Source organism: Sander vitreus, chromosome 21 (assembly GCF_031162955.1).
Source record: "Sander vitreus isolate 19-12246 chromosome 21, sanVit1, whole genome shotgun sequence".
Taxonomy (NCBI): domain Eukaryota; kingdom Metazoa; phylum Chordata; class Actinopteri; order Perciformes; family Percidae; genus Sander; species Sander vitreus.
The window spans coordinates 6800533-6824127 of NC_135875.1; the positions used below are offsets into that span (position 1 = coordinate 6800533).

Consider the following 23595-nt stretch of genomic DNA (forward strand, 5'->3'; position numbering starts at 1 on the left):
TGGAGTTCCCGGGGTTAACATTACAAATCTGTTGACTCATCTCCAGTCTCGGATGAAAAAAGTCGCTGCAAGTTTCTTTTTTCCTTCTTCTTCTTATTCTTCTCTCTCTCTCTCTCTCTCTCTCTCTCTCTCTAAATGAAGTGCATATTCCCAATGTTGGGCTTTTTATTCAGAGCTGGGCTCTTCAAGTGCTCCCAGATATTTAGGAAATAGAAAGTAGAAACTGTGTCGCCTGCCTTTGGAACGCGACTGAATTATGTCCAGAAAAAAAACAAAAAACTAATTATATTTGTTTTATTTAATTATTTTTGCCCCATATGTAGAGCGGAGTTTTTCATTAGCAGGCTCTCTTTGCTGTGATTAAGGTCAAGTAAAAAGACATGAATAAAAAACGATCATTAATGGGCTTTTTCTGCTAATTTGTTGCCCATTGAATAGACATCTCAAGTTTAGAAGGATGCATTTATGTCACAAATAAGGCAATAAGAAAACAACAAAGCCAGGAATAATGTTAAAAAAAAGTGGAGATTCGCTGTCCAACCTGTTGAATAAGTGATTTCACCTTAAGGCTCCTTTATTTCAGCCGTGTATTGATTGACATTCTATTAGTAGGCTACCGTAATATCCCTGCGTAAAAACAGGAGACTAAAGAACGTTTCTATAATGCGGAAAGACACATTCAATTTAGACTTAATGAAGACTTAATTAAGATGTGAAGCGAAAAAAAAATTGAAACAAAATGCATTGCAAGTATAGGCTAGTTCTTGTTTATAGTTATTTTGCCATAAATGTTATTCAATTATATGTGTTTATTATTTATTATTGCAATTCTCGGGATAAATAAAGTTGTATCTGTTCTAATCATTATAGTTATTATTATTATTATTATTATTATTATTATTATTATTATTATTATTATTATTATTATTATCATTCGTATTGTTAATATATAGTTTATCCAGGCTAGGCCTAATTGTGTAAAATAACAAGTACCACGTGCACAACATGAATGATCACTAATTATCTAATTAATTATATAACTAAAACGATATCCATTTGTAATGAACGATCTGTTTGACTTCTCTGTTTGATTGTACAGATAGAAGAGTGAAGTGACAGCATGACCTCTGATTTACTTCTCATTCATTGTCAGAAGTAAAGTCAGACTATCAGATTTCACAAAGTGTGTGTTAAGATTTAAACAGATTATTTTGGTCTGCTGATGTTATTTTTCCAAACGCTCTCTCCCTTACTTTGAAAGCTTGTGCTGACGAAATTGATTTGGAAATTTATATATATATATATAAAAAAATAAAAAAAAGCTGACACAAAAGAGTTGCAATGTGAAAAACCATGTCAAAAATAAACCTGCAGGAAACATTTAAAGCCGTCTGAACTCTTTGGAACAACATGTGTGTATGAATGAGAAACAAAGAGTTTATTGGCGTCTATGCCTCAATAAGAAAGTTTTCCAAACTCTCAGCAGAGTCGCGCACACATGCTTCATCTCCATACTGAAGGCTCCCACGGCTGGGACCGCCCGCGCCTCTTTCTGATTGGTCCGCTCCTATCAACACACGGCTGCATATTTAACCTCCGCGCATCTATTGGCTGCTGCTGCTGCCACTCTCCCGCGTGTCTCTCTATAAGGTCTCGGGCTCCAGCAGCAGTTTTAACAAACCTGAGATGAGCCCGGAGCAGCACCGCGGTGCGCCTGTCGCAGCTCAACAATCTTCCATAGTGTAGCCACAAATATGATTACAAATTCCTCAATGCCTTTTTATTCCTGGATCTATCATTCTCTTCGATTACATTTACATTAGTGTTATTGTTTTTTATTTGCAAGTTGTATTTATTTGTAGTTTAAAGGTGAGCATGTGGTTCATTTTGCGAGGGATTGTCGAGGTGCCACCGGGAATGAGTTAGGCAATATGCGCCGCTGGGATATGATATTTAACCGAAAGGCTTATGGAATATAGCCTGGTGTGTCACAGCCTGTATGCCCTCTGGTCTAGCCCCGTGAAGAAGAAAATAATACTGCTCAGCATCATGTTTTTAATCTGGGTATACATGCTGTACTCCTGCGTGGGCTACTGCTCCACCATGCCAAGTTTAGTGGTGGACAGTTACCGGGGCAGGGAGACCGGTTCGGCCGTGGGCAAGAGGACAGAGAACAGCAGGACGGACCTGGTGTCCAGACTGCTGGCCAAACCGCAGCCGTGGGAGGATATAGAGAGCGACTACGAGGAGCCGTCCATCAAGACCGCTGCGTCCAGAGACCTGCTCAATAACGAGCTGGAGACGGACCGAGCCGACGACTGGGACGAGATGCGGGCCGAGCAGCTGCAGCAGAGAGCCCCGGAGCCCAGCGCCATGTCCAGCTTCTCCAACGGCTCCGGGAGCAAGAAGCTGCCGCAGGCGATCATCATCGGGGTGAAGAAAGGAGGGACCCGGGCTCTGCTGGAGTTTCTCCGCGTTCATCCAGACATCAGAGCCGTGGGAGCGGAGCCGCACTTCTTCGACCGCAACTATGAGAACGGACTGGAGTGGTACAGGTAAAAACTACACTCCTGTGTTTGGATGATGGGTGAATGGGTGCAGAAAACTAAATGTATGTACTTGGGGGCTCATTTTAGATTATTTTAGGCTACTACTCCATAAAATGTATTTATAGGGGAATTGGCAAGGCAGTGCTGGAAAACAGTCACGCTGGTATTGAGCAGTCAGCCAATGCGGTCCAGTAGGCTATGTATTTTTTTTTTTTTTTTAAATGTATTTGTTACAGGGTATTTTATTTTTTTTATTTGTATTATTCATTCCCGCAGAAACACTAACACCGTTAGATGCAGCCTGAGAAGCTAATTAACTCCAAATTGGTTTACACGGTCAATAATTTGGACCTCATAAAGGCATCCCAAATGTAGGCTATGTATATTTTGTTTGTATTTTATTTTATAGTATCCAGCCTGAGTTTATTCCAAACTGAACCTATTAAGCTACATTAACACGGTGGCAACACTTTGCTTGGGACTCTTTGTTTAATGTCCAATTACGCCTCAGGCTGTTGGCTCGCACATATGGCTATAATGGCTTATTAATTACATGAGTTATTTTTAAGGTTTGATTGCAGACGTATTTGATCGTGTATGTCATTTAAAATAAGTATTGACTTGTGTCACATTATGAGGCATGCTCGGAGACCCCAGTCAGGCTGGCCTGTTTCTGCGATGCGCAGTGATCTCTATTGGACACAGTGCAACACTGCACCTTCACGGTGACGCGTCCCAAAGGCTTCTCCGTCGAGTTCAAATACGAGATTTGTTGTTTTTTACATTTCGTTACGACTATGAAACGTCTTTATAAATTAGATCCGATTTATTTGGATCAGGCTTTGGCATTGAATTCAAGTTGTGCTGATGTGTTCCCTGTATTGTCACAGTGTTTGTGTGAGCGCCTGTATGACAACATCTGACCCAACAGACATTTTATAGGCTACTTTTCAGTGAATGGTGATATACAGATTCACGTAAATGGTATAATTTGCACAAATCTGACTGATCGCAGTGTGATAAGCTCCTGTTAAACTATTTTTGAGAGTCAAAAAAAAAGAACAAAAAAAAGGAGTAGGCCTATATTACCTAGCTAGTGTTTTTGTCTTGTAGAATATTTAACCTAATAGTGTTCACAGACCTGAAAGCGTTTATATTGTCCTGACCATTCTACTGTCGATGGGCTCTACAGGCCTAACAGCCCACGTTGCAAGAAAAAGAAATCTGCAAGACAAAGTGGGGCTCCTTCTTAGAACAAAACCCGCAACAAAACCGCTTAACATCTTCAGAGGTCCACAAACTAACATTATCCTTTTTCATTTACATCACAAAGTGTTAATATAACGAGCCGAGAGTCTGTCGAGCTCAACCACCGTATGGAGTTTTTCTAATCTTCCACCAGTTTGTTTTTTATAAAATACTTTTTGTTTGAATATTGTAAAGTTTGAATCAGACTGATACATTTACGTTTGTGTTCAAATAAACAGGGTTATGTTATATGGCTAATAAATCGCCGATGGCCAAATCAATGCATTGATTGGCTTTTAGTCATATTGGATACGCTGTGAAATGTCAAGTCTTTTCCCTTCCAGCGTTTTATCAAAGTTGTATCTGAAGTAAAAACAAAGGGAAAGATCATCTGACAAATTGAAAAAATAAAAATATTTTTTTTTTTTTTTTGGATTTCGTGGCTTGAATGAACGGATTTACTCCGTGCTCTTATTGTAGGCCTACACGTTAAATATCAAAGACCTGGAAGGGGGCCCAGCGATGTTGGACATTATGAAAAAAGAAGAGCCGAATGGGGGAAGCAAGTGTTGTCAGCATTCAAAAGCGAAGCTGCATGTGCTTGCTTTGGTTTGAGTTTGTAGGGAGGCTGTTATTTAACTTCCACATAAAGTATTTCTAACTTTTTGGGAATTGTGGAAAAGTGCTGTGTGCTATAGTTTTTGAGCCATGCAATCTAATACATGACTCAAGGTTTTCTGCTGATGTGGAATGGAAGCATATTGTCTGAAGCTACATTTCATTTTAGTCCATTTTCTTTTCTGTTGGTGCCAAAAAAAGTAACCTCATATGCTCAGTCTTACTCGAAGAAATACAGAGAGATGAATTGTCGAGTTTTCATTCGGCATTGAAAACTTATTTGAGAACACTTCAGATCATTTTGGTATTCTGAGGGATTTCATGCTGCAGCAGGATATCCAAACAGTGGATGCTTTTGCCACAAAAATCCATTAACTTGTAGGAAGTGCTCGTAGATTGGGTTTTGAACAGTGAAATCTGACTTGACATATTTTTGAAGTACTGCACTTCTAGAACTGCAGTGAAAAATGTATGCTTCAGTGAAACAGCTGGTGTAAGCAGTCCCTGTAGTGGAGAAAAAAAAAAGTTTTTAGTGATTCTATTTCTCGAGCGAGGATGCACCGAGAAAGGAAATCATACTTCATTCATTGCTGAGCCTCCATAGTTTCCCATCAGGACCAGATACTGGAGATGACTTCTGGAATGTTCCAGACAGAGGCAAAATTGCATGGCATTGAAATATATAGGCTGTGGGAATATGATCTGATCACGGTGAGGGTCATTTATGGAGGCGGTTATGGACGGTTGTGTGTGCCAGTTGAGCAATTCACCTCTCCCTGTTTGTTCATTTGCACAATCTCTCTGCCATCCACTGTCGTATCGAGCTTGCACCATCTTTGCCTCCCCCAACGGACGCACATTTGGAGCTGGAATTCCACCAAGTATATGCAGCCTTAGAGGGAGCAGAAAAGACTCAGGGGAAGTTTACAAAATGAATGGAGGTGGTGATAACAAGTCTTATTGTGGGTTTCTGATGTACTTTGACCGTTTTTTATTTGTGCCAAAGACAAACACATGATTCATGCTTTTGACCGAGGGGTCCTTGTATCAGGAGGTACACATTTTCACAGTGAGGTCATGCATGAACTGGCCACACACACACACACACACACACACACACACACACACACACACACACATAGAAAGAGAGAGTCAGGGCTCAACAGGCCAGTGTGACTGAGTGTGAACAGGAACGTTGGTTCATTATTTCTCATTTTCTATTTGCACCTGTTCACTGAAAGTGGACTGGTGTTATCTGATAGCGATAAGTTAAACATTTGACTTATCTTCGGCACATACATTAAGGGCAAATTCAATGAGTTGATTGCTGAAAAGATTATTAATCCATGTGTAATAAAGCTCAGGGTCAGCAGTGTGAGCGAGTGCAAGTTATCTTATCGTATGTTTTTTTTTCATAAGTTGTGGCATTAAAGGTTATGTTGCAAGCACTTTTTTTGCACTTTTCAAAACAAGAGAAATCAAAGATGAATAGGTGATAACCGGCAGAGATGACAATTGTTAAAAACAAGGAGACAACGTGCACAAACCAGAAAAATATATAAAGTTATAACATCTTTAAAAAGCCAAAGAAGAAATGCAGGATTAAAAAAAAAAAAAAAAACGTTTGCAGTAATTGTACTTCTTTGAGACTTTCTGGGAGATTGTACCAAAGTTGAGGAGCAACAACAGCCAAAGCACACTCACTTTTCGTTTTAGTTTAGCAGTTGTATGTAGGATTGTCAGACTTATTATATATTTGTTTCTATATTCACAGTTTGTTTGAAGGGTTATGTCACTTGTGACTCAGACAGTTCAAAGTTTACTCTTTCCACGCTGCTGCAGTTCTCATAAATGAGAGGTATTTTATTTACTGCTAACTCTTGTTGACTGCGGCCTTCATCTCACCCTGTCAGTCTGTGGTGCATGTCGCTCTTTTCATATTCCATTTAGCCCTATTGGCTATGAAGGGGCTTTGATATATAATTACTGTACTGTGGTTTTGCTGTCGTGTCGCGGGCTCTGGTCTTAGCTCTCTGTCGGGGCCCGGCAGTGTTGACGCTGTCGCTCCTCCCTCGCAGTGGCTTTAGCATTAAACAAGGAGTTCGGAACATGTTGGAGAGAGCATAGTCATGCAGTGTATGGCCATATGGGGTGCTATTAGGATTGTGGTGTTGTGTTTGTAGTTTTTGGAAGATTAGTTTAACTTTGCAGTTTCTTGAAAGTATCAGAAATTGTCTTTTGTTGAGGAAATCTTTTATGGTTAAATGTTTGTGAATTCTAGTTGTCAACTGTTCAGTAATAATAATGCAATATATAACTTGGAGCCCACACACTGAACTATATAATCTTCAGTCCTTGTGTGATGTGGTTTGTGATCAAAGGATAGGCTTCAGTCGCTGTCGAGAGCGTGGCGGGATTGAACCGGCGCCATCCCCGTGCAGGATGTCTCTCTGGTCAACCTTTGTATCTCTGTGATAAAACACTGTGGAGGTAAACAGACTGACAAAGCAGCGTCACTAAAAGCTACACACACACACACACACACACACACACACACACACACACACACACACACACACACACACACACACACACACACACACACAAAGACAAGTGGTGCATTGTTGAAAAGGAGGCTCCCTAAAAACAGGTTCCGCTATCAGACTTTGGATGCTTGCGGAAGTCTGCGCCGTTTGAAAGCCGTTATCTAAAGGACGGGTCACCCCCACTGGTAGAGCCCGAGTCAGACTGCAGCTTCTGGCCAAGTCAGGGACAGTTCTGGATGGGTGCACGTCCTTTTATCTGCTCACCACAGGGGTGCTCCTATTTCCATGTAGGTGACCCATCCACTCTCTGTTGCTGCTGACCTCGCCCTCCTTCCTTTCCTCTCAATGGCCAAAAGAGGCCACCTGGTTTATATAGAGCCCCAGTGAAGGGTATCAAATCATCACTGTTTGCAAAACATCTTGTGCTGATGTTTGCATACATGGGATGTGATGTAGAAAGCCAACAGGTATAGAAAAGGGTTGTATGTATGGTTGTGACAGGCTTGGCTGTGAAGCCCGAATCATTTACATCCCCAGTCACAAAAGAAGGAAACACTCAGACAGCGTGCCTGGCTCCTCTGGGATAGCCAGTATTGATTGGTCAGGCCTGATTGGAGGTAATGTGTAGGGATGGGTGAAGGGCCTTTGGCTGGGGTCAGACCCACGTTTGCCTGCTGACAGGGTCTGTGTGTTGACCATCTGCAGTGCAACAGAAAGCTGCTGGAACCTACAAGCCCCACTGGGAATTTTATAGCCGCTCCTTGCAGAAAACAATAGCACGGCAGAACAGTTTTTTTAAGCCTCCTGAGTTATGTAAATGAGCATGATTTTTGTTTAGTTTTAAAACTCTGCATTTGACAGAATCAGTGAGCACTAAAACTTGAAGTGGCTCTTATATTATCTGTTATAGTTCTAGACAGGACAAAGATGATTTCAGATGGTTAGATACTTTGGTGCTCTGATTGTTTCCTGATTCCTGGAACTCCATGGACTCCTTGGGGACCGAGCGCCCGGCCAGCCAACCGTACAGCTGACAGCAGGTTCACATCCTGCGCTCAAATCCTCAGCGGCAGCGGCCAACGTAAAAACAAGCGGTTTGAAACTGTGCCTCCGTGTTGGCTTAACTTCCACCTTGTGTTCCCAAATGAGTGGATTATTTGTTAATGGTACCCTGTTTCCCCCTCAGTACCTCCCAGTTCCTCCCCCAAACATCATTCCCAAATCCCTCCCTTATGAACTGCTTTTCTCCGTTCTCCAGCTGTGCACTTGCTCTGCTGGTGTGTAAGAATAGTGTCACATGTCATGCTCGGTTCGTCCAATCCTGGGCGGGGCTCGCTGCAGGCCTCACTGACCACGAGTGGCCGTCTCTGAAAGAAGTCAGTTTTGAGGGACGGAGGCCCTCTCTCCTCACTGCCTAAGCTGGCATGGCTCATCCGAGAATGGAGAGTGACCGGGGGGGTGGAGAAACAGAGAAAAGGCAGCTTTCATCCCCAAATTACATGCAGTTAATTGTGAAAGGAGAGACCTGTGGAGAGGGGAGTGGCAGTGCTGCACTGTGGTGGCCTGCCCCCCCCCAGCCTCCTGATAGTGTCCAGTGAGCACTACCCACACCAGTGAAGACAATATGGCCGTCACAGACAGGAACCTCCTGCTGGAGCTGAGGATAAAAGCCACAGAGCCTGACAGGAACTTGCTGTCAAACATTCACACACTCCTGAACTCACACAGTAAAACACAGGCACACACACGCTCATTTTAAAAAGTGTGGACTAATTGTGCTCATTCACTCTGGCAGAAGACTCATACGACCGCTGCTAGAGAATGCCTTTTCTTTTCTATGCAATTCAAAGTTCAAGTTCAAAAACAATGAAACATACTCATAAAGAAGTGTGATAAAGTAGCACTGGACGAATAAAAGGAAGGGTAGGATGGAGAAAGCGGCATACAAACCCTCCCTCTGTGTTACGCGTGAGATGTTGTTGCACATGTCAGAACAGAACCAGACATCCTCCCTCCAGAGTTAATGGTCATTCATCACTGCTAAATAAACAATAAACTCTTTAGCACATTAAAAACTTCCCCTGGAGTCTGGGAAACACAAACTAATCTGGTTGTTGTTAATCATTCGCTGTTAAAGATAGGTTAATCAGGGAACTCCTCACTGCTTTCTAAAGAAAAGATAATGTAGTCGAGGAGAAGGTGAAGGAAGAGGAGGAGAAAGTGATGCCAGTAAACCTGTAAAGCTTCACTTGTTCCAGGTATTAAGTCCCAGAGGTAGCCATTAGGGTGCTGGAGAGTGTGCCTGCCTCTGGGAAGAGAGGACACACACACACACACACACACACACACACACACACACACACACACACACACAGAGAGAGAGAGAGCGGCTGAGGTCTCCTGAGGTTTCCATTAGCCTGGCAGTAAAAGAGCAGCGCTCATTAGAAGCCCTGAGTTGTCTCTCTGCACCATGGCTGCTCGACACTAGTCCCTCTCTCTCCATTTAGATGAACTCCCAGAGCTGTTGGGCTCTCTCATAAGAGCTGTACGAACACTACAGCTCAACTCCAAGACAACCTGGCCAAACTCAACTCACTTCCAATTATTTTCCGCCACAAGTAGTTTTTCTCACCCTTGTTTAACTGATCGAAATCAGAAGGCGGTCCTGGAAACTGCATGCTGTATCTTTTGGATGCAGCAAAACTACGACACCGCTATTAAACAGCTACATTTCTGCTCTGACTTTTCATTTTACAAAAACAACAAAAGGAGCAGGATATCCCAAACCTTGGCAACAGATTTGAACAAATTTGGTCAAAGGTTTAGTTGCGTGGTTAAGAAACAAGAGGTGTCTGTGTGGATTATTTTTCCTTTTTAAAATGCTTTTCTTTTCTTTTATCTTTTAGCAGGCATTGCAAAGTATAGGGCCTTTTGAGCATACTGTATGCGGTTTTCTTATAAACTACTGTACTCACTCGAATGGAAAAAAAATTCTGGCAGATATACCCTATGATTTGTGTCTCTGCGCGTTTAATTTGATCCAAATCCGAATAAAAAAATATTAAGATTTTCTATTTTTCAAATTAGGAAACTTCGAGGATTGTGCATTTTTTGGCAAAAGTATGCAAGTACTCTCTAATTCTGGAAAAAGCAAAGTGGATATCAAGTGAAAAGGAAGAAAAAAAAACTTTATTTAGCTGTTGAAAACAAACATCATCCGAAGTTCTCCAGTCAAGGGCTGACATATAGTATTAAGCTAACATTTCTCAGATATCTCTTCCCATTTTTTTGTCTTTACTCCCTTCACAAAACAGCTTCCTGGCACAGAGTTAGAGCAGATCCTGTTTCACCTCTAACCAAGAGGCTTACTGATAGAGATACAGCGGAGGGGTGAAAACATTTGCTCCACGACCGTCTCCTGAAAGAAATAACGGCTTTTGGCAGCACTTTGTAGCAGAAATGGTTAAAACGATGCCTGATTTTCTTAACAGTAATTATCCTGTCTTGGAGGTGCTCAGAGATATTGTAGGAGACAACATCTAGGCTCAAATCCAAAAAAAACTGTAGGATTGCCTGAGGAGTTCTGCTGCCACTCTTTCCATCTGCTAAAGGAGCAGGTTAATGGTCGCGACTGGTGCTATCGTTAGTCAATTTAGCTAATTATACGTTAGCTTGGGAGGCAGGCTGTCTTCAGGTCAGGAATTTGTAAACCATTAACCTGCAACAACAGCTGCAGTGTGAGGAAGCAAAAAATAATAACCCAAACACACAGGAAGATGGTTTTCTGCTCACTGATTGACATACAGCAGAGAGGAAATCCCCTCTTTCTCGCACACACACTTTGTAGTTACCCCTTCCGGTAACACTTTATCATAACAACACACTATGACGCATTAGTCAAGTATCAGTAAATACTCAAGCATTGTTCCTACATTATTACACATTAGTACGGTGTTCATAAACACAGTTATACATGTTTTATTCCTGATTAATAAGCTCATCTATACTGTGTTTAATGATTGTATTACCATACTTCACAAATGATGGATTCACCATTTTTGTAAATTAGGCTTAACATAAATTACAAATCAGTTATTTAGGAGTTGTCAATGGTTCACAAGATCATTAAGAACGTGTAAAAGTAAATGGTTACCAAACTATTTAGATGCACATTTATGCATGTATATACATACACATATAATGATTGAGACATGCACTAATGGTCATTTAGTGTGTTAATATATGTTTAAAAAACACTTCAACACTGCAATTTATGATTAAATCAGGTAGTTACTTGTTGTTAGTTAAGTACTTTGTAACTATCTATGCCTTACAAAGCATTTATAAATGAGATTGAAAGGCACTTTCTAAATAATCTTGTGAACCATTTACAGCTTTTAAATGACAGATTTAGGGCTGCATCTAACGATTATTTTCATAGTCGATTAATGTGTTGATTATTTTCTCGATTAATCGATTAGTTGTTTGGTCTATAAAATGTCAGAAGATGGTGAAAAATGTGGATCAGTGTTTCCCAAACGCCCAAGATGACGTCCTCAAATGTCTTGTTTTGTCCACAACTCAAAGATATTCAGTTTACTGTCACAGAGGAGAGAAGAAACTAGAAAATATTCACATTTAACAAGCTGGAATCAAAGAATTTTTATTTTTGTCTTAAAAAAATTACTCAAACCTACTAGTCGATTATATAAAATAGTTGGCGATTAATTTAAAAGTTGACAACTAATCGATTAATCGATTAATCCTTGCAGCTCTAGATTGGTTTGTAATTGATGTAATACTTAATTTAGAAATGGTGAATCCATCATTAATAAAGTATGAAAGTACATTAATTAAACACATTATAGATGAGGTTATTAATCAAGAATAAAACATGTATAACTGTGTTTATGAATTACATACTTATGTTTAATAACGTCAGAACAATGCTTTATGAATTATGAATTAAGTATTGACTGATACTTAACTAATGCTTCATAGTGTGTAGGTATTATAAAGTGTTACCCAGAGTTCTTCAAAAAGGTGTGCAGGCAGTTACGGGTGACAGCCAATTCAAACAGGATGCAAAGTAGCTTGCTCGCTCCCAGTTTGTGTGTGTGTGTGTGTGTGTGTGACTGTGCGTGCTTCTAGGGAGTGGGGGTGGTGGCATGTATGTTCTTCTCGAGTCTGTTTCATCTTTTATTCATCTTTGCTGTAGCTAGATCAAGGAGTCATGTGCTTCTTGGTGCATGTCAAGTGTCAGGAATCAGTCAGAATGGCTGATTCTGCCTGCACACCCACACAAAAAGACACCCAGAAATGCACACCTGCAGCCCTTCATTGTTGTTTTCCCTGTTGTTTTTTATCCTTTCACGGTTCATCGGTTTATTTCGTCCGAGCTATCAGCCAGTCGCGCCCTGATCCTGATGGAGCGGTGGTATGTGTGGCTAGCTCAAGGCTAACACCTTCAGCAAACACCCAGAGCAAACACACTGATTAGTGAGGATTACTAGCGCTAAACATATTCTGGATTATATCGCCAAGTGGTGGATTTCAAAGAGTGTGTGTGAGTGTGTCTACTGGCAAGAGTTTGCGGTATGTTTGGTGTTGTTGAAGCACAGACCATGAGTAGCCGGATTGCTGTGGCAGTGTCCGGTGACGCAACGTGTATCGCATGTCAAACAAAGCGGTGAGATGTTGTGTTAAGTGTTACCAAAACGATGGCATCTTTCACCTCTCATAAGCCAGAAGAAGGAAGCTTTTTTGAACATCTTAAACTTGAAGAAAAAAAACACATCTATAAGAATGCTGTTGCACATTCATGAGAGCAAGGGAGGAGGTATTTCTACTTACTACCCTCCACCATCCCCTTTCACCAACTCCTCTGTTTTATTTATACCACATGGTGGACTCCTTCACTTCACTGCAGGGTTATTAACACTCGGTAATTCCATGCAGCCGTCTATGACCACAGGCCGATGTGGTTCCAGGCCTGAAAAACCCTTATGGCTCCACGCATTCCTGTGTTGTTTTCCAAAGGTGCCAAATAGCAACAAATATACTTAAAAACAGATTTTCTGAGTGGGGAAAATGATAGTTACTTATTGAATTGAACAATTTGTGCTTGTCACGACTCTGCGATGCTGCCCATCACAAGGCAACCACATAAGAGTAGAATTTCTCAGCATCACTTAAGTATTTTCAGGACCTAACAGAGGCGATATCTGAAGCTGCGGCTCGGGGTAATATGCTGTTGGGGTGTCTGACCCCATGTAGTCCATGACATTATATTTGGTGGTTAGTTCTCTATTTATTTATTGTACTTTACTAGTATCTGATGTTGCCTCCAAAACCAAGCTGGGTTTGAGCCCAAAACCAGCCTGGATGGTCTGTGACCGCAAGGCCTGACTCCCCTAATCTCTCCCTCTTTGACTAACATTCTCTCTGTCATTCACTCTCCCTCGCCTACACACTCTTGTACACACACACTCCGGCTGTGAGAGACACGACAATAAAAAATGCTCCTCTCTGGCAAAGCATGACTCCCTGATTTCAGTGAAAAATGATGGATGGACGGGTTGCGTCAGGCGGGTTAACTGCTTTGTTTACATGGAGGGTCAGTCGATTCCCAGGCTTCTCTGACATAGTGCAACTTCTTGATGGAGTAAAGGGGTCTGGGAGCTGCATTTATCAACCAGATCAGGACACCAGCACAGAGTTTGGGTGTCAAAGTGTCCCTGAGCAAGAAACAAGATGAAGGCTCCTATCAGTTTGGTCATTGCACTCAGTTTATGTTGTTCTGGAAAAGCTTAAAATGGTCTTCATTATACTTTGACCGTAGATCGTGTTGTGGCGTCCCTTAGTCTCCTTTCTTTCCCACTTGTTAGTAGAAAAGTTCTAACCTTCTGTAACATCTCCTTGTAAATGATAGCCTGTTAGCCTAAGATCTCTGGCTATATTTTGATTTATTAATAATTTAGAATAGTAGGATCTCCAACAATAAGGTCCCTCTCCACCCCCAGTTGTATGTATTAGCAGTAGGGGTGTCAACATAATCTGATACATATCAGAAAACCAATACAAGCTAGACATCGATCCACACTCACCGATCCACACCAAATTCTTTTTAAAATTTGTCAAAAATAAGTTTCTCTCTCTGTGCTCATGCACCTCTAACGGTGTCATAAAATATAATGGCGGCACCACATGAAGAAATATTCAACCCAAGGAAGGAAATACTAGCATTGGCACCTAACACTCCTTCCAAAGGATACTTGCAGCAGGAATCTGGAGGAAAAATATTGCTTTTAAACTGTTCTCCTCCTTATAACCGCCCATCCCATGCAGGGCCCCGTTATCCAGGTCTGAGTGTGTGATACGAGGCCAGCCTGCATTATTAATCCTTTTAGCAGGCAGATGATTCAGAGGGGCTTCCACTCAGCCACCTTCCTGGGTTTCCAGTGACACCATTATTCAGTGAAGCCTGTTAATTTGAAACCTCAGGCTCGGGAGGAGCACTGACAGTTGACTCTGATCAGGTTGATGAAGCTGCAGCATCACTTAGGGTTCATCACGCAGGTATTAAATTACAAGCAGGTGTCAAAGACAGATATGGAGACGTACTCATCAGCAAGTGCAAAGGTATGCATACTTTTTGGTATCCAAACACAAAACCAGAGACGTACTGTATATAAGACACAGATACACACAGACCCCCTTCAGCATGTACTCCTGCAAGGTCTCAGTTTTAAGCAGAGAGCTCTGGCTCTTCTCAGCCAGGAAATGAACTGTCAAAAAGCTCTAAGTGGCCACATACTAACACCTGGACTCCACTCCAAGTGCTTGAAAGAGAGACCAGATGAAGCTTCTGTAACTGCAGCCAGAGCTCCTCGCCCGAGTGTCCCGGGACGACAGCGCCATAAACCATCTTCTCTATTCTTTTAATTTACAGCCAAAGCCATGCTTTGTGGTTAAATATAATGTCAGACTCCAGGCACAGTGGAGTGTATTTCAAAATCTCTGGCTTCTGTATGTGCTTAAATGCTACTTTGACAAAATTCAGTGAGCCAGCAAGACATGCATGCCTGCCTCCCTCTGTAGTACCCATATTGTGTATGTGCGTCGGCATGTGTGTTACATGTTACATAAACATGTTGCTCATTTCAGTTCCGTTTCATAGCATATAGGCTTCTTCTACTGTGAGCTGAGAGCTTCAAAAGGAAGCGCTGGTAATGACCACTGCTTTTATTTATCAGTGACTCATCCATGAATTTATGCATGTCTGCATGCATCTATCATCCTTTCAATTGTGTTTCTAACACCAGGAAAGAGATTTTTACAGTATCAGTTTTCACGCATTGTCTTATGAAAGACGTTTTGTTCAAATTTGCACGTTACACTCAAATGCTTGTTGTCTCCGGGATTAAAAACATCAAATTTGTAACATGTTCAACTCTGAACGAACAAGTGGCGCTCAGGATCATTATCATCCAATGAGGAATAAAGATGTTTCTTTGTATTTCCCGAAAACGCTTGTGCGTCCACGACATTGGTTCATGTGAAGGGCTGGAGTAAGAGGCCCTTGGGAAAGAAAGGGAGCCTTTCAGTACTTCTTCCCTCATTTCCTCCCTCTCCATCTTCCTACTTGTGAAGTGTCACTTTGCTATCGGACCTCAAGGCCTGATTGTCAGGGGTCGGGGGAACCTCTGGGATCAATGGAAAAGAGAGCGGGGTGAAGAGTGGAGACTGTGGAGGGTTTTAATGTAAAGACAACTCAGGACTTCAGCACAAAGAAGTGAATTGTTGATGATGAATGTCGGTGTAATTTACCAAAAGTAGCCAATTTTTTAGATTTGTTGTTTCGATTAATTCAGCCTCTACTTAGAGCACTGTTCAGTGTACGCTGTTGTTTAGTGTGGTGTTAGCTCCCATGAGGAGATAACACTCGCTCCAGGGTCTTCAAGCCATGGAAACCAGACATCTTTAGCTCTAAATGCCCATAAGAGTTAAGCCACACCCTCCCTTTTGCTGGTGGATACAAAGTGCCCTCTGATTTGTCTGTATTCAAATAAACAAACCCTAATTTGAGATTCAAATGCTTTCAACATCCAGACATGTGAGACAATTGAAAACCTTTTGTATCGAACAGAAAAATCGGACAGACACACGCCAAATAGCTTTCATCCCTTTTGTCTATGGGCAAACTAGTCATTTTGTCAGGGATGCTGGTACACAGACAGCTCAGTGGCAGCCCGTTATCATCAAATCAAACATGACAGGCGGGAGGCAGAAGCATCAGACAGAAATAACCCTTTTCCTGCCTGCCGTTTATCTCCACTGGGATGAGGGCTCTTTAAAACACAGGCCAAAGGGCCACTCCGCCGGCCCCTGTTTGATGCTGTCGTGTGACAAGGGTTTCTGCTTTGTGTCTTATCGCTGTTTTTGGCATGTCTTTTAACTTGGAAATATTCTCAATGGACAAAGGTGCAGAGAGACAAGGAGAGAAAACAGATATATATCATGTAGAAGTACAAGCAAGGCAAGGAAAAAGTTTTGCCTAATGACGTTTATGGTCAAGTTAGTTATTTACACTTTTTACTATTACTGTTACCCATATTAGAAGTCAGTGGAGTCCTTGGTATCTAAGGGGGACAGGGTGATGTTTGTGGGGCAAATTTGGCACACGTTCCACTTAACGGCTCTCCAAAAGGCTTCTCTCACTCGAGGTTGAGAAGGACGGAGAAGTGCTCCACTCAGCCGTCGATAAGCACCCCTCCCTCCCTACTTCTCCTCCTATCTGCCTCCTCTCTACCCTGCCCCCATCCCCCCCCCTGCCCTGACCACTGCCCTGCTCACCCCTCCGCTCATGGACAATGGCTCACTTTCAAAGAAAAGCAGGGAAAAAGAGGAGCCCGGTGTCACAGAATTGCCTGTTTGCTGACAGAATCTTTAAAAGCAGCACCTCATAAATCAAAAAGGAGCATAATAGGCATTGTTTCTCCAAGAGCTAGTTGTCCCACTAAAATACCCCTCCTCTCTTCTCTTTTCTCTCTTTCTGCCTTTTCTTTCTTTTTACCTCTTTGGCAGAGAACGGGCAACCAACTCCTTGTTATATGTCTCCAACCCCCAACGCTTGATTTTATTATTTTTTTTTTTGTTGAAATCCCTGAGCTTGGATCAGCATAATCTATCACTATGCACAACTCAGGCCTCCTCCCTATCTCCATGCCGCATTGTCATGTTGAAATCGGATTAGATGGGAAGCCATTTGCCTCTTTCTGTGTCGGCTCTGGACTGTTTTTGTATGTTAGCACAAGGAATGACAAAAAGCTTGCAGGCAGTATCACCATTGTACATCAACAGAATGACGAATAGCGTGCAGTTTAAGTCGAGCATGTTTGGTTTATATTCCTTGAAGACATTCAAGTGGGCGCTGTATAAACACCTTTAAGTTGTGGCAGATAATTACTGTATGTGCTCATAATGTGTTGTTTGCATTTATACCTCCAGGACTGGTTTGCTGGCGGAAAGATCTGTCATGCTTTTGCACAAACCCACATGCTGTGTCTGTTTAGATTTAAATAGGCTATTAATGAGCTTGGGCCGGGACTGGCCATCAGGAGCACCTGGAGAATTCCCGGTGGCCTGGCCAGATGATTGGCCCGGAGTATTAAAAATGCTAAATGGAATGGGTAAACCAAAGTGAAAACAACACTGGCCAGCTATAGTAACTCAGAAATGTAGACAGTCAGCCCTCCGCCTGCTTTTAACCTGATGGTATGATCTCTGCTTGTCATCACATGTGATTGGTTGCACGCACATAAGACACATTTTGTTTTGTTTTTTTTAACTATTTTGGATGTTTTTTTAAGCATTTTTGTGTGTAGAAATAAAACCAAAAGAGCTGGGCTGACGTTAGATTCCCGGCTTGTTTATTTATTATCCAGTCTGGCCCTGAATGAGCTTTTGGAAACAGCTTTGCTTTACCCTCATCCACTCCATTCACCCCTCTGATGTGTCAGGAATCAAGAAGATATTATCATAATTAGATCACTGGCACTGCATTACGATACACAAATCTGCCAACACCATTTCCATGAGGCATTTTATTGGTAACCTGACGTTACCGTGAGTATTTTTCTCATTCCCCTTACCATTCCCTCTTTCTTGCACACAAATATGTGCATTGATGGAGAGCCGATGTTCCATGAATTATCCATGAGCTGGATGGACGTGAACTAGATTCCAGCTTTTAGAGAATATTTCTGAGGAACAGCTGAAGCTCTGGGGAGGAGTCGAGTATTACAGACTTCTAAGTGTCCAACATTGTAGTTTCGACATCTTTTACCTTTCTCAGTGTGAAAAAACGCTGTGTAGGATTAAACAGAATTTGAATGGGATGGACTACAATAGTACTGTCTACACAATGGCGTATCAGTGCCCTAGCCTTAACAACAAGGTGAGGCTCAGGGTACAACAGGCTTAACAGGAGTCTTATCTGCAAGAGCGTGTTCACCCTGATAAGTGCCCTCTGTTATCTTGTCCTTTGTTTTTTCCTCCTTCAAGTGCTTTACACTGCTTATTCACTGTCTTTCTGTCTGTCTGTCTTAGTTCTTTACTTGTGCAGTTGTCTTAGCACCAGAAACACATTGGATCCCATGTACATTACACATATTTTTCTTCCTGGTGCGGGTCCCAAAGAAGGAAAGGTGATCCACATCCCAATGTCAGTCAAACCGCTCTTATCGCCTCCACCATAATCGAGACTCTGCGGTTGGCCACCAATTGTGAAACCTAATACTGAGAGAGCAGAGTGCGTTCACTTTTCCTTCAAAACCAGTTGTTCTCAAGTGCCTCTTGATTATATGTCTGCATGTAACATATCTGTGTAAATCTCATCAGCCAGCCCCCAAAAACCAAACCCACTCTTGTCAAAAAACAGATTCCCTTTCCCTTTTATCTTACAAGCCTCATCATCTTTGAGCACTGTAGCGCTTTAAAGTTTTTTTTGCTGGTCGGATGGAGGGCGAGGCACTGTGGCAGAGCTATGCCTGAGTCAGCAAGGCAGATCAAGTGTTTTTTGTTTGTTTGTTCCTCCAATGGTATAAAGAGGGGAGGGTGAATTTTGATTAAGTCTGAGTCTGGAAGTCTGGAACATCCAGCTGGGAGGTTTGAGGAAAGACCAGCTCAGTGAGGACACATCAGATAATGGGATTCACACATGTTGTGAGCTAATTTATAAAAAAAATGCATTGTAAGGCTAATCACAATGACCATTATTAAGAACAACACAGAAGGTTAGTTGCCAAAAGATAGGGGGAGGATTGAGTAGTCTGCACAGACGTGGGAAACGCCAGCTCCTAATCCCTGATATGGTAAAATTCAGGGTCGGTAATGTTTAGAAATTTCTGTAAATGTTTCCCTGTGTTTGATTATGTAGTAAATAAGGGTTCTCTGTTTTCTGTCAGAAGTGAGATATCTTATGAGTGAGTGAGTGAGCATGTTGATGTTGGATAGCTGCCTGCACTAATAGGTTTTTGAGCCCTATAATAAGGCTAAACAGGCTCAGTGAGTCATTAATTACAGAACACAGTCACTCCGTCAACTTGATTACATTATGCAAGACGTTGCTCCACCTTACCCTTTTTCTAACCTCCTTTTTGTATCTTTTTTTTCTGCAGGGAGCTGATGCCCAAGACCCTGGAGGGCCAGATCACCATGGAGAAAACCCCCAGCTACTTTGTGACCAGAGAGGCTCCAGCCAGAATATCCGCCATGTCCCGGGACACCAAGCTGATCGTGGTGGTGAGGGACCCCGTCACCAGGGCTATCTCGGACTTCACACAGACACTGTCCAAGAAGCCTGACATCCCCTCTTTCGAGAGCCTCACCTTCAAAAACAGGACTACGGGGCTCATCGACACCTCATGGAGCGCCATCCAGATCGGCATCTACGCCAAGCACCTGGACAACTGGCTGCAGTACTTCCCCATGAAGCAGATCCTGTTTGTGAGCGGCGAGCGGCTGATCAGCGACCCGGCCGGAGAGCTGGGCCGCGTGCAGGACTTCCTGGGGCTCAAGAGGATCATCACAGACAAACACTTTTACTTCAACCAGACCAAGGGTTTCCCATGCCTCAAGAAGGCAGAGGGCAGCAGCAAGCCCCACTGCCTGGGCAAAACCAAAGGGCGGACCCATCCCAACATTGACCCTGAGGTGGTGCAGAGGCTACGGGACTTCTACAGGCCCTTCAACATGAAGTTCTACCAGATGACAGGACATAACTTTGGTTGGGATTGATGTGAAAATCATAAAAGACATTTTTGTTTTTGTTTCATTGAGACGTTATTTTTTTCCATCTGTAATTCAATGGCAAGATGTGGAGATATTGCTATATATATGTAAAATGTACAGAAATCTATTTTATAATAATTTATTTTTATTTCTAAGCAATTAATTCACTAAGCTGCCTAACCATATTTGTACATAACATCTGGCCCACATGTTGTTTTTAACATTCCTCATTTTAATTTTGAATTCTCTCGCTCCTCCCTCGTGGTCCTGTAAACTCAGTGGATTTACTGGTGCTTCGTAATGCAGATAATCAGCGATGACTGAAGTAGAAATTAGGGGGGGAAATGTCAAAGCACCATATTACGGGTACAGAGTGCTCACAGAGAAATGGAGAACACCTATCCATGTGCATCCTCATTTATATATGCATCATAACTTTACCCTCATCCTTTTCAAACCCTGTCATTCTGAGTGTGATTCTTCTGTAACGTGTTTTACTGCAACACAGACCTTCCAGTTAAGTTTTCTACAATCCAATTTTCGTGCAATGGCATAGGCCTAAACTGCAGATTTCATGTCCCTTTTCACTCAACAATTAGATCAATAGGCCTAATTGATCCTCATTGTGTCACTCATGCTTAAAGTATACAGCTGCCCTTTCATTCTCAGTGCTCCTGCTGCCTGCTCTAATGAATGACCCATCCATCAAACGTTAAATTCTATCCCGGACCACATAAGGGCCCATGTTAACATTATGCTAATTGGGTAAAGGTAACTGGCAGATCGATCGAGCTCTCGCTCTCTAACTCCCCTTTAGAAGCAGTGTTGGCTGAGAGCCAGGCTCTTTGCCCTACCTGCTCAGTTCAAAGGTCACACAAAGTCTCAATCAAATTTCCTTGAGAGGCATTTGATTTGTTGAGTAGAGCAGGGGGAGTGAGTGCCTTGTTTTCACGGTAAGTTGGAAAAATCTTTGCGTGAGGTAGCAGAGGCATATCTGTCAGAAATAGAGCATAAAGATAAAAAAGATGACAGACAGACAAACAACATCTTGGCTTCGCCTCACTGGAACGTTTCTTCAAACAGAAGTCCACCAGGCGCATTTTATATCCCAGGCTAAGGAGATCAAAGGAAGAGGAAAGGTTTTTGTGAAGCACTTTCACCACAGCAAGAATTGCCTCAGGCGGGCATGGGGGGGGGGGATTGTGGTTTCAGTGTCTAACCTCTCTAGTGTCGTCCGAAAACCTCATGTGCCATCGTCCATGGCCTATATACTTTATGCCTTATTCACACTTGTCATCCTCACTCACTCACACAATCTCTACTTGTTGCCAAAAAAAACTTTGGGTTGATATCACGTTTCACACAGCTTGAGTCGCTATCTCTGCTTTTTCCCCCTGCTCGCTTCTTTGATTTTGTCTTTCTACTTGAATTCTTGATATGCAAGAGGGAGAAAATGCGTAGTTATCATTCTTTGATGTGCTTCCCCATCTCTTTGCAGCGGATGGCATGCTATTATAAGGGCACAGGGGAGGCGGCCGTGCTATGCTGCGTTATGCTGTGCTACACTATGCTATGCATGCTCAATGTGGTGGCCATTATGAAAATGCAGGGATAATGGGAAGGGATTATTAGCATCCAGAGGAGGGCTGTTTAAGCAGGGCCCAGACTGAATGTACACAACCTATCCTCACACTAAAATACCCTCAGATCAATTTTAAAGGTCAGATTGTCACTCCGTTTTATTTAAAAGTTACATTTGATTGTCCCTCTCTTTTTGAAGCTAAGAAAATGTTGTGCCTCTTTATCCATTCAATACAACACAGTTAGCCTGCTCCTGTCATTAAGACAGATAATGACCCCAATTCAGCTATTTCTCTTATTTTCCAGCTGCCTGGTTTAGCCTCAAACCAATGGTAAGTAGCAGGGGAGATGGAGGCTTGTTACACTGCATTTGTTGTAGTGCTATACTTTACTTTCACTCTGCCTGAGCGATGATACTCCTAGTGAGAATACATGTAGAGAAAGCCTTCATCTCCCCTTCTCTCCTTAGTGCAATGTTTGATTATTTAAAAAAAAGCATTTATTATGAACTCTCTCAGCAAGCTGTCACATTCTGGAAGGAAAGTCTGACATTTTCCCTGTAATTGATGTAGAACTGCATTTAAATTCTGTTTTCATGCAACTGAGGGAATAACTGAAAAAACCAACAACAACTTGCACTCATGGGTTTACTCCATGTGGCTGCATCGGTTATGGTTGAGTTTTATTCAACCTGTTTTAAAATCTAAAAATGTTAAAAATGTTTGTCTTACCCACATATAATATGTATTTAGACTAGCAGATCTGTATGTACAAAAATGAAAAGGACATGTAAATCAAGTATTTTGTGGTATATGTACATCAAAGGAATTAATTTTACACAAGGCAAAAGCAAAATGGAACAGATGTTTCTAGATGATTAAATACTGAACATTCAAAATATTTCTTTGTATGAAGAAATAAATAAAAAAGTATATATTTTACCAACTCCTCTTGTGCCTGACTTTTATTTCATTGATTCTCTCCCAGAGTTTTATTATTTAAGTGGCAAACTACATTTAATGAATACCACCTTTAAAGGGCATGATGACTAAGGTTAGAAGGTCATGAAATCTTCCATAAAAGTTGTGACATAAAGTGTACTAACAGAACCAGGCATTAACTGTACTTTTTGTTGGGTTTGGAGAAATCTACAACTCAAGTGTGTCAATTTTCTTACAATCATTTACAGGAAGTATGAGTGCAGATAAAACACAACTTGGGGATGTTCAACATTAAAGGGTTGGTTTGCCAATACAAAACAATAAAATAAAAATGCATCCACCCTAATAATTTGAGGAGAATGGGATTTTATTTGTGGTGCCCATGGAGTGTATAAAAGTAGTGGACGTAGCCACCATGACGTCACCCATTGGTTTGTATAGACTACTGTTTTGAAGCCTCAAGTTTGGCAGTTTTACTGTCGCCATATTGTTGTTGTTTTTTTAAACCATTTGGACGAGAGGGTGGAGCTAAGATTTCCAATATGGTCGCTGGTTAGCAAGATGCAAAAATGAACAGCCGACTCCTTAGCCGACTCACTGGAAATACAATTTTAAAACCCATAGAAATGTTATTCAAAAAATCTATAAAAATACTTGTTCAAAAACCTTTGTCATTCCATCAGTGTAATATTTTGGGAAAATACAATATGCTCAACTTTGAAAATTGTATTCATTTTAAAAATAGTTGTTTAATTTCTAAAGTTTTTCATGGACTGGCCCCACCTTCACTTTCTACATACATTAAACCAAGGTCTGACA

The 23595-nt window shown here is 41.8% G+C and overlaps 1 protein-coding gene across 1 annotated transcript; it reads left to right on the plus strand.

Moving 5' to 3' along the window:
* The first annotated feature begins 1691 nt into the window (after positions 1-1691).
* Positions 1692-22780, plus strand: hs3st3b1b (heparan sulfate (glucosamine) 3-O-sulfotransferase 3B1b). Its single transcript, XM_078279637.1, has 2 exons — positions 1692-2555; positions 19642-22780. Exons 1-2 carry the CDS (start codon positions 1969-1971, stop codon positions 20258-20260), a joined length of 1206 nt encoding a protein of 401 aa, XP_078135763.1. The 5' UTR covers positions 1692-1968; the 3' UTR covers positions 20261-22780.
* The last annotated feature ends 815 nt before the right edge of the window (positions 22781-23595 follow it).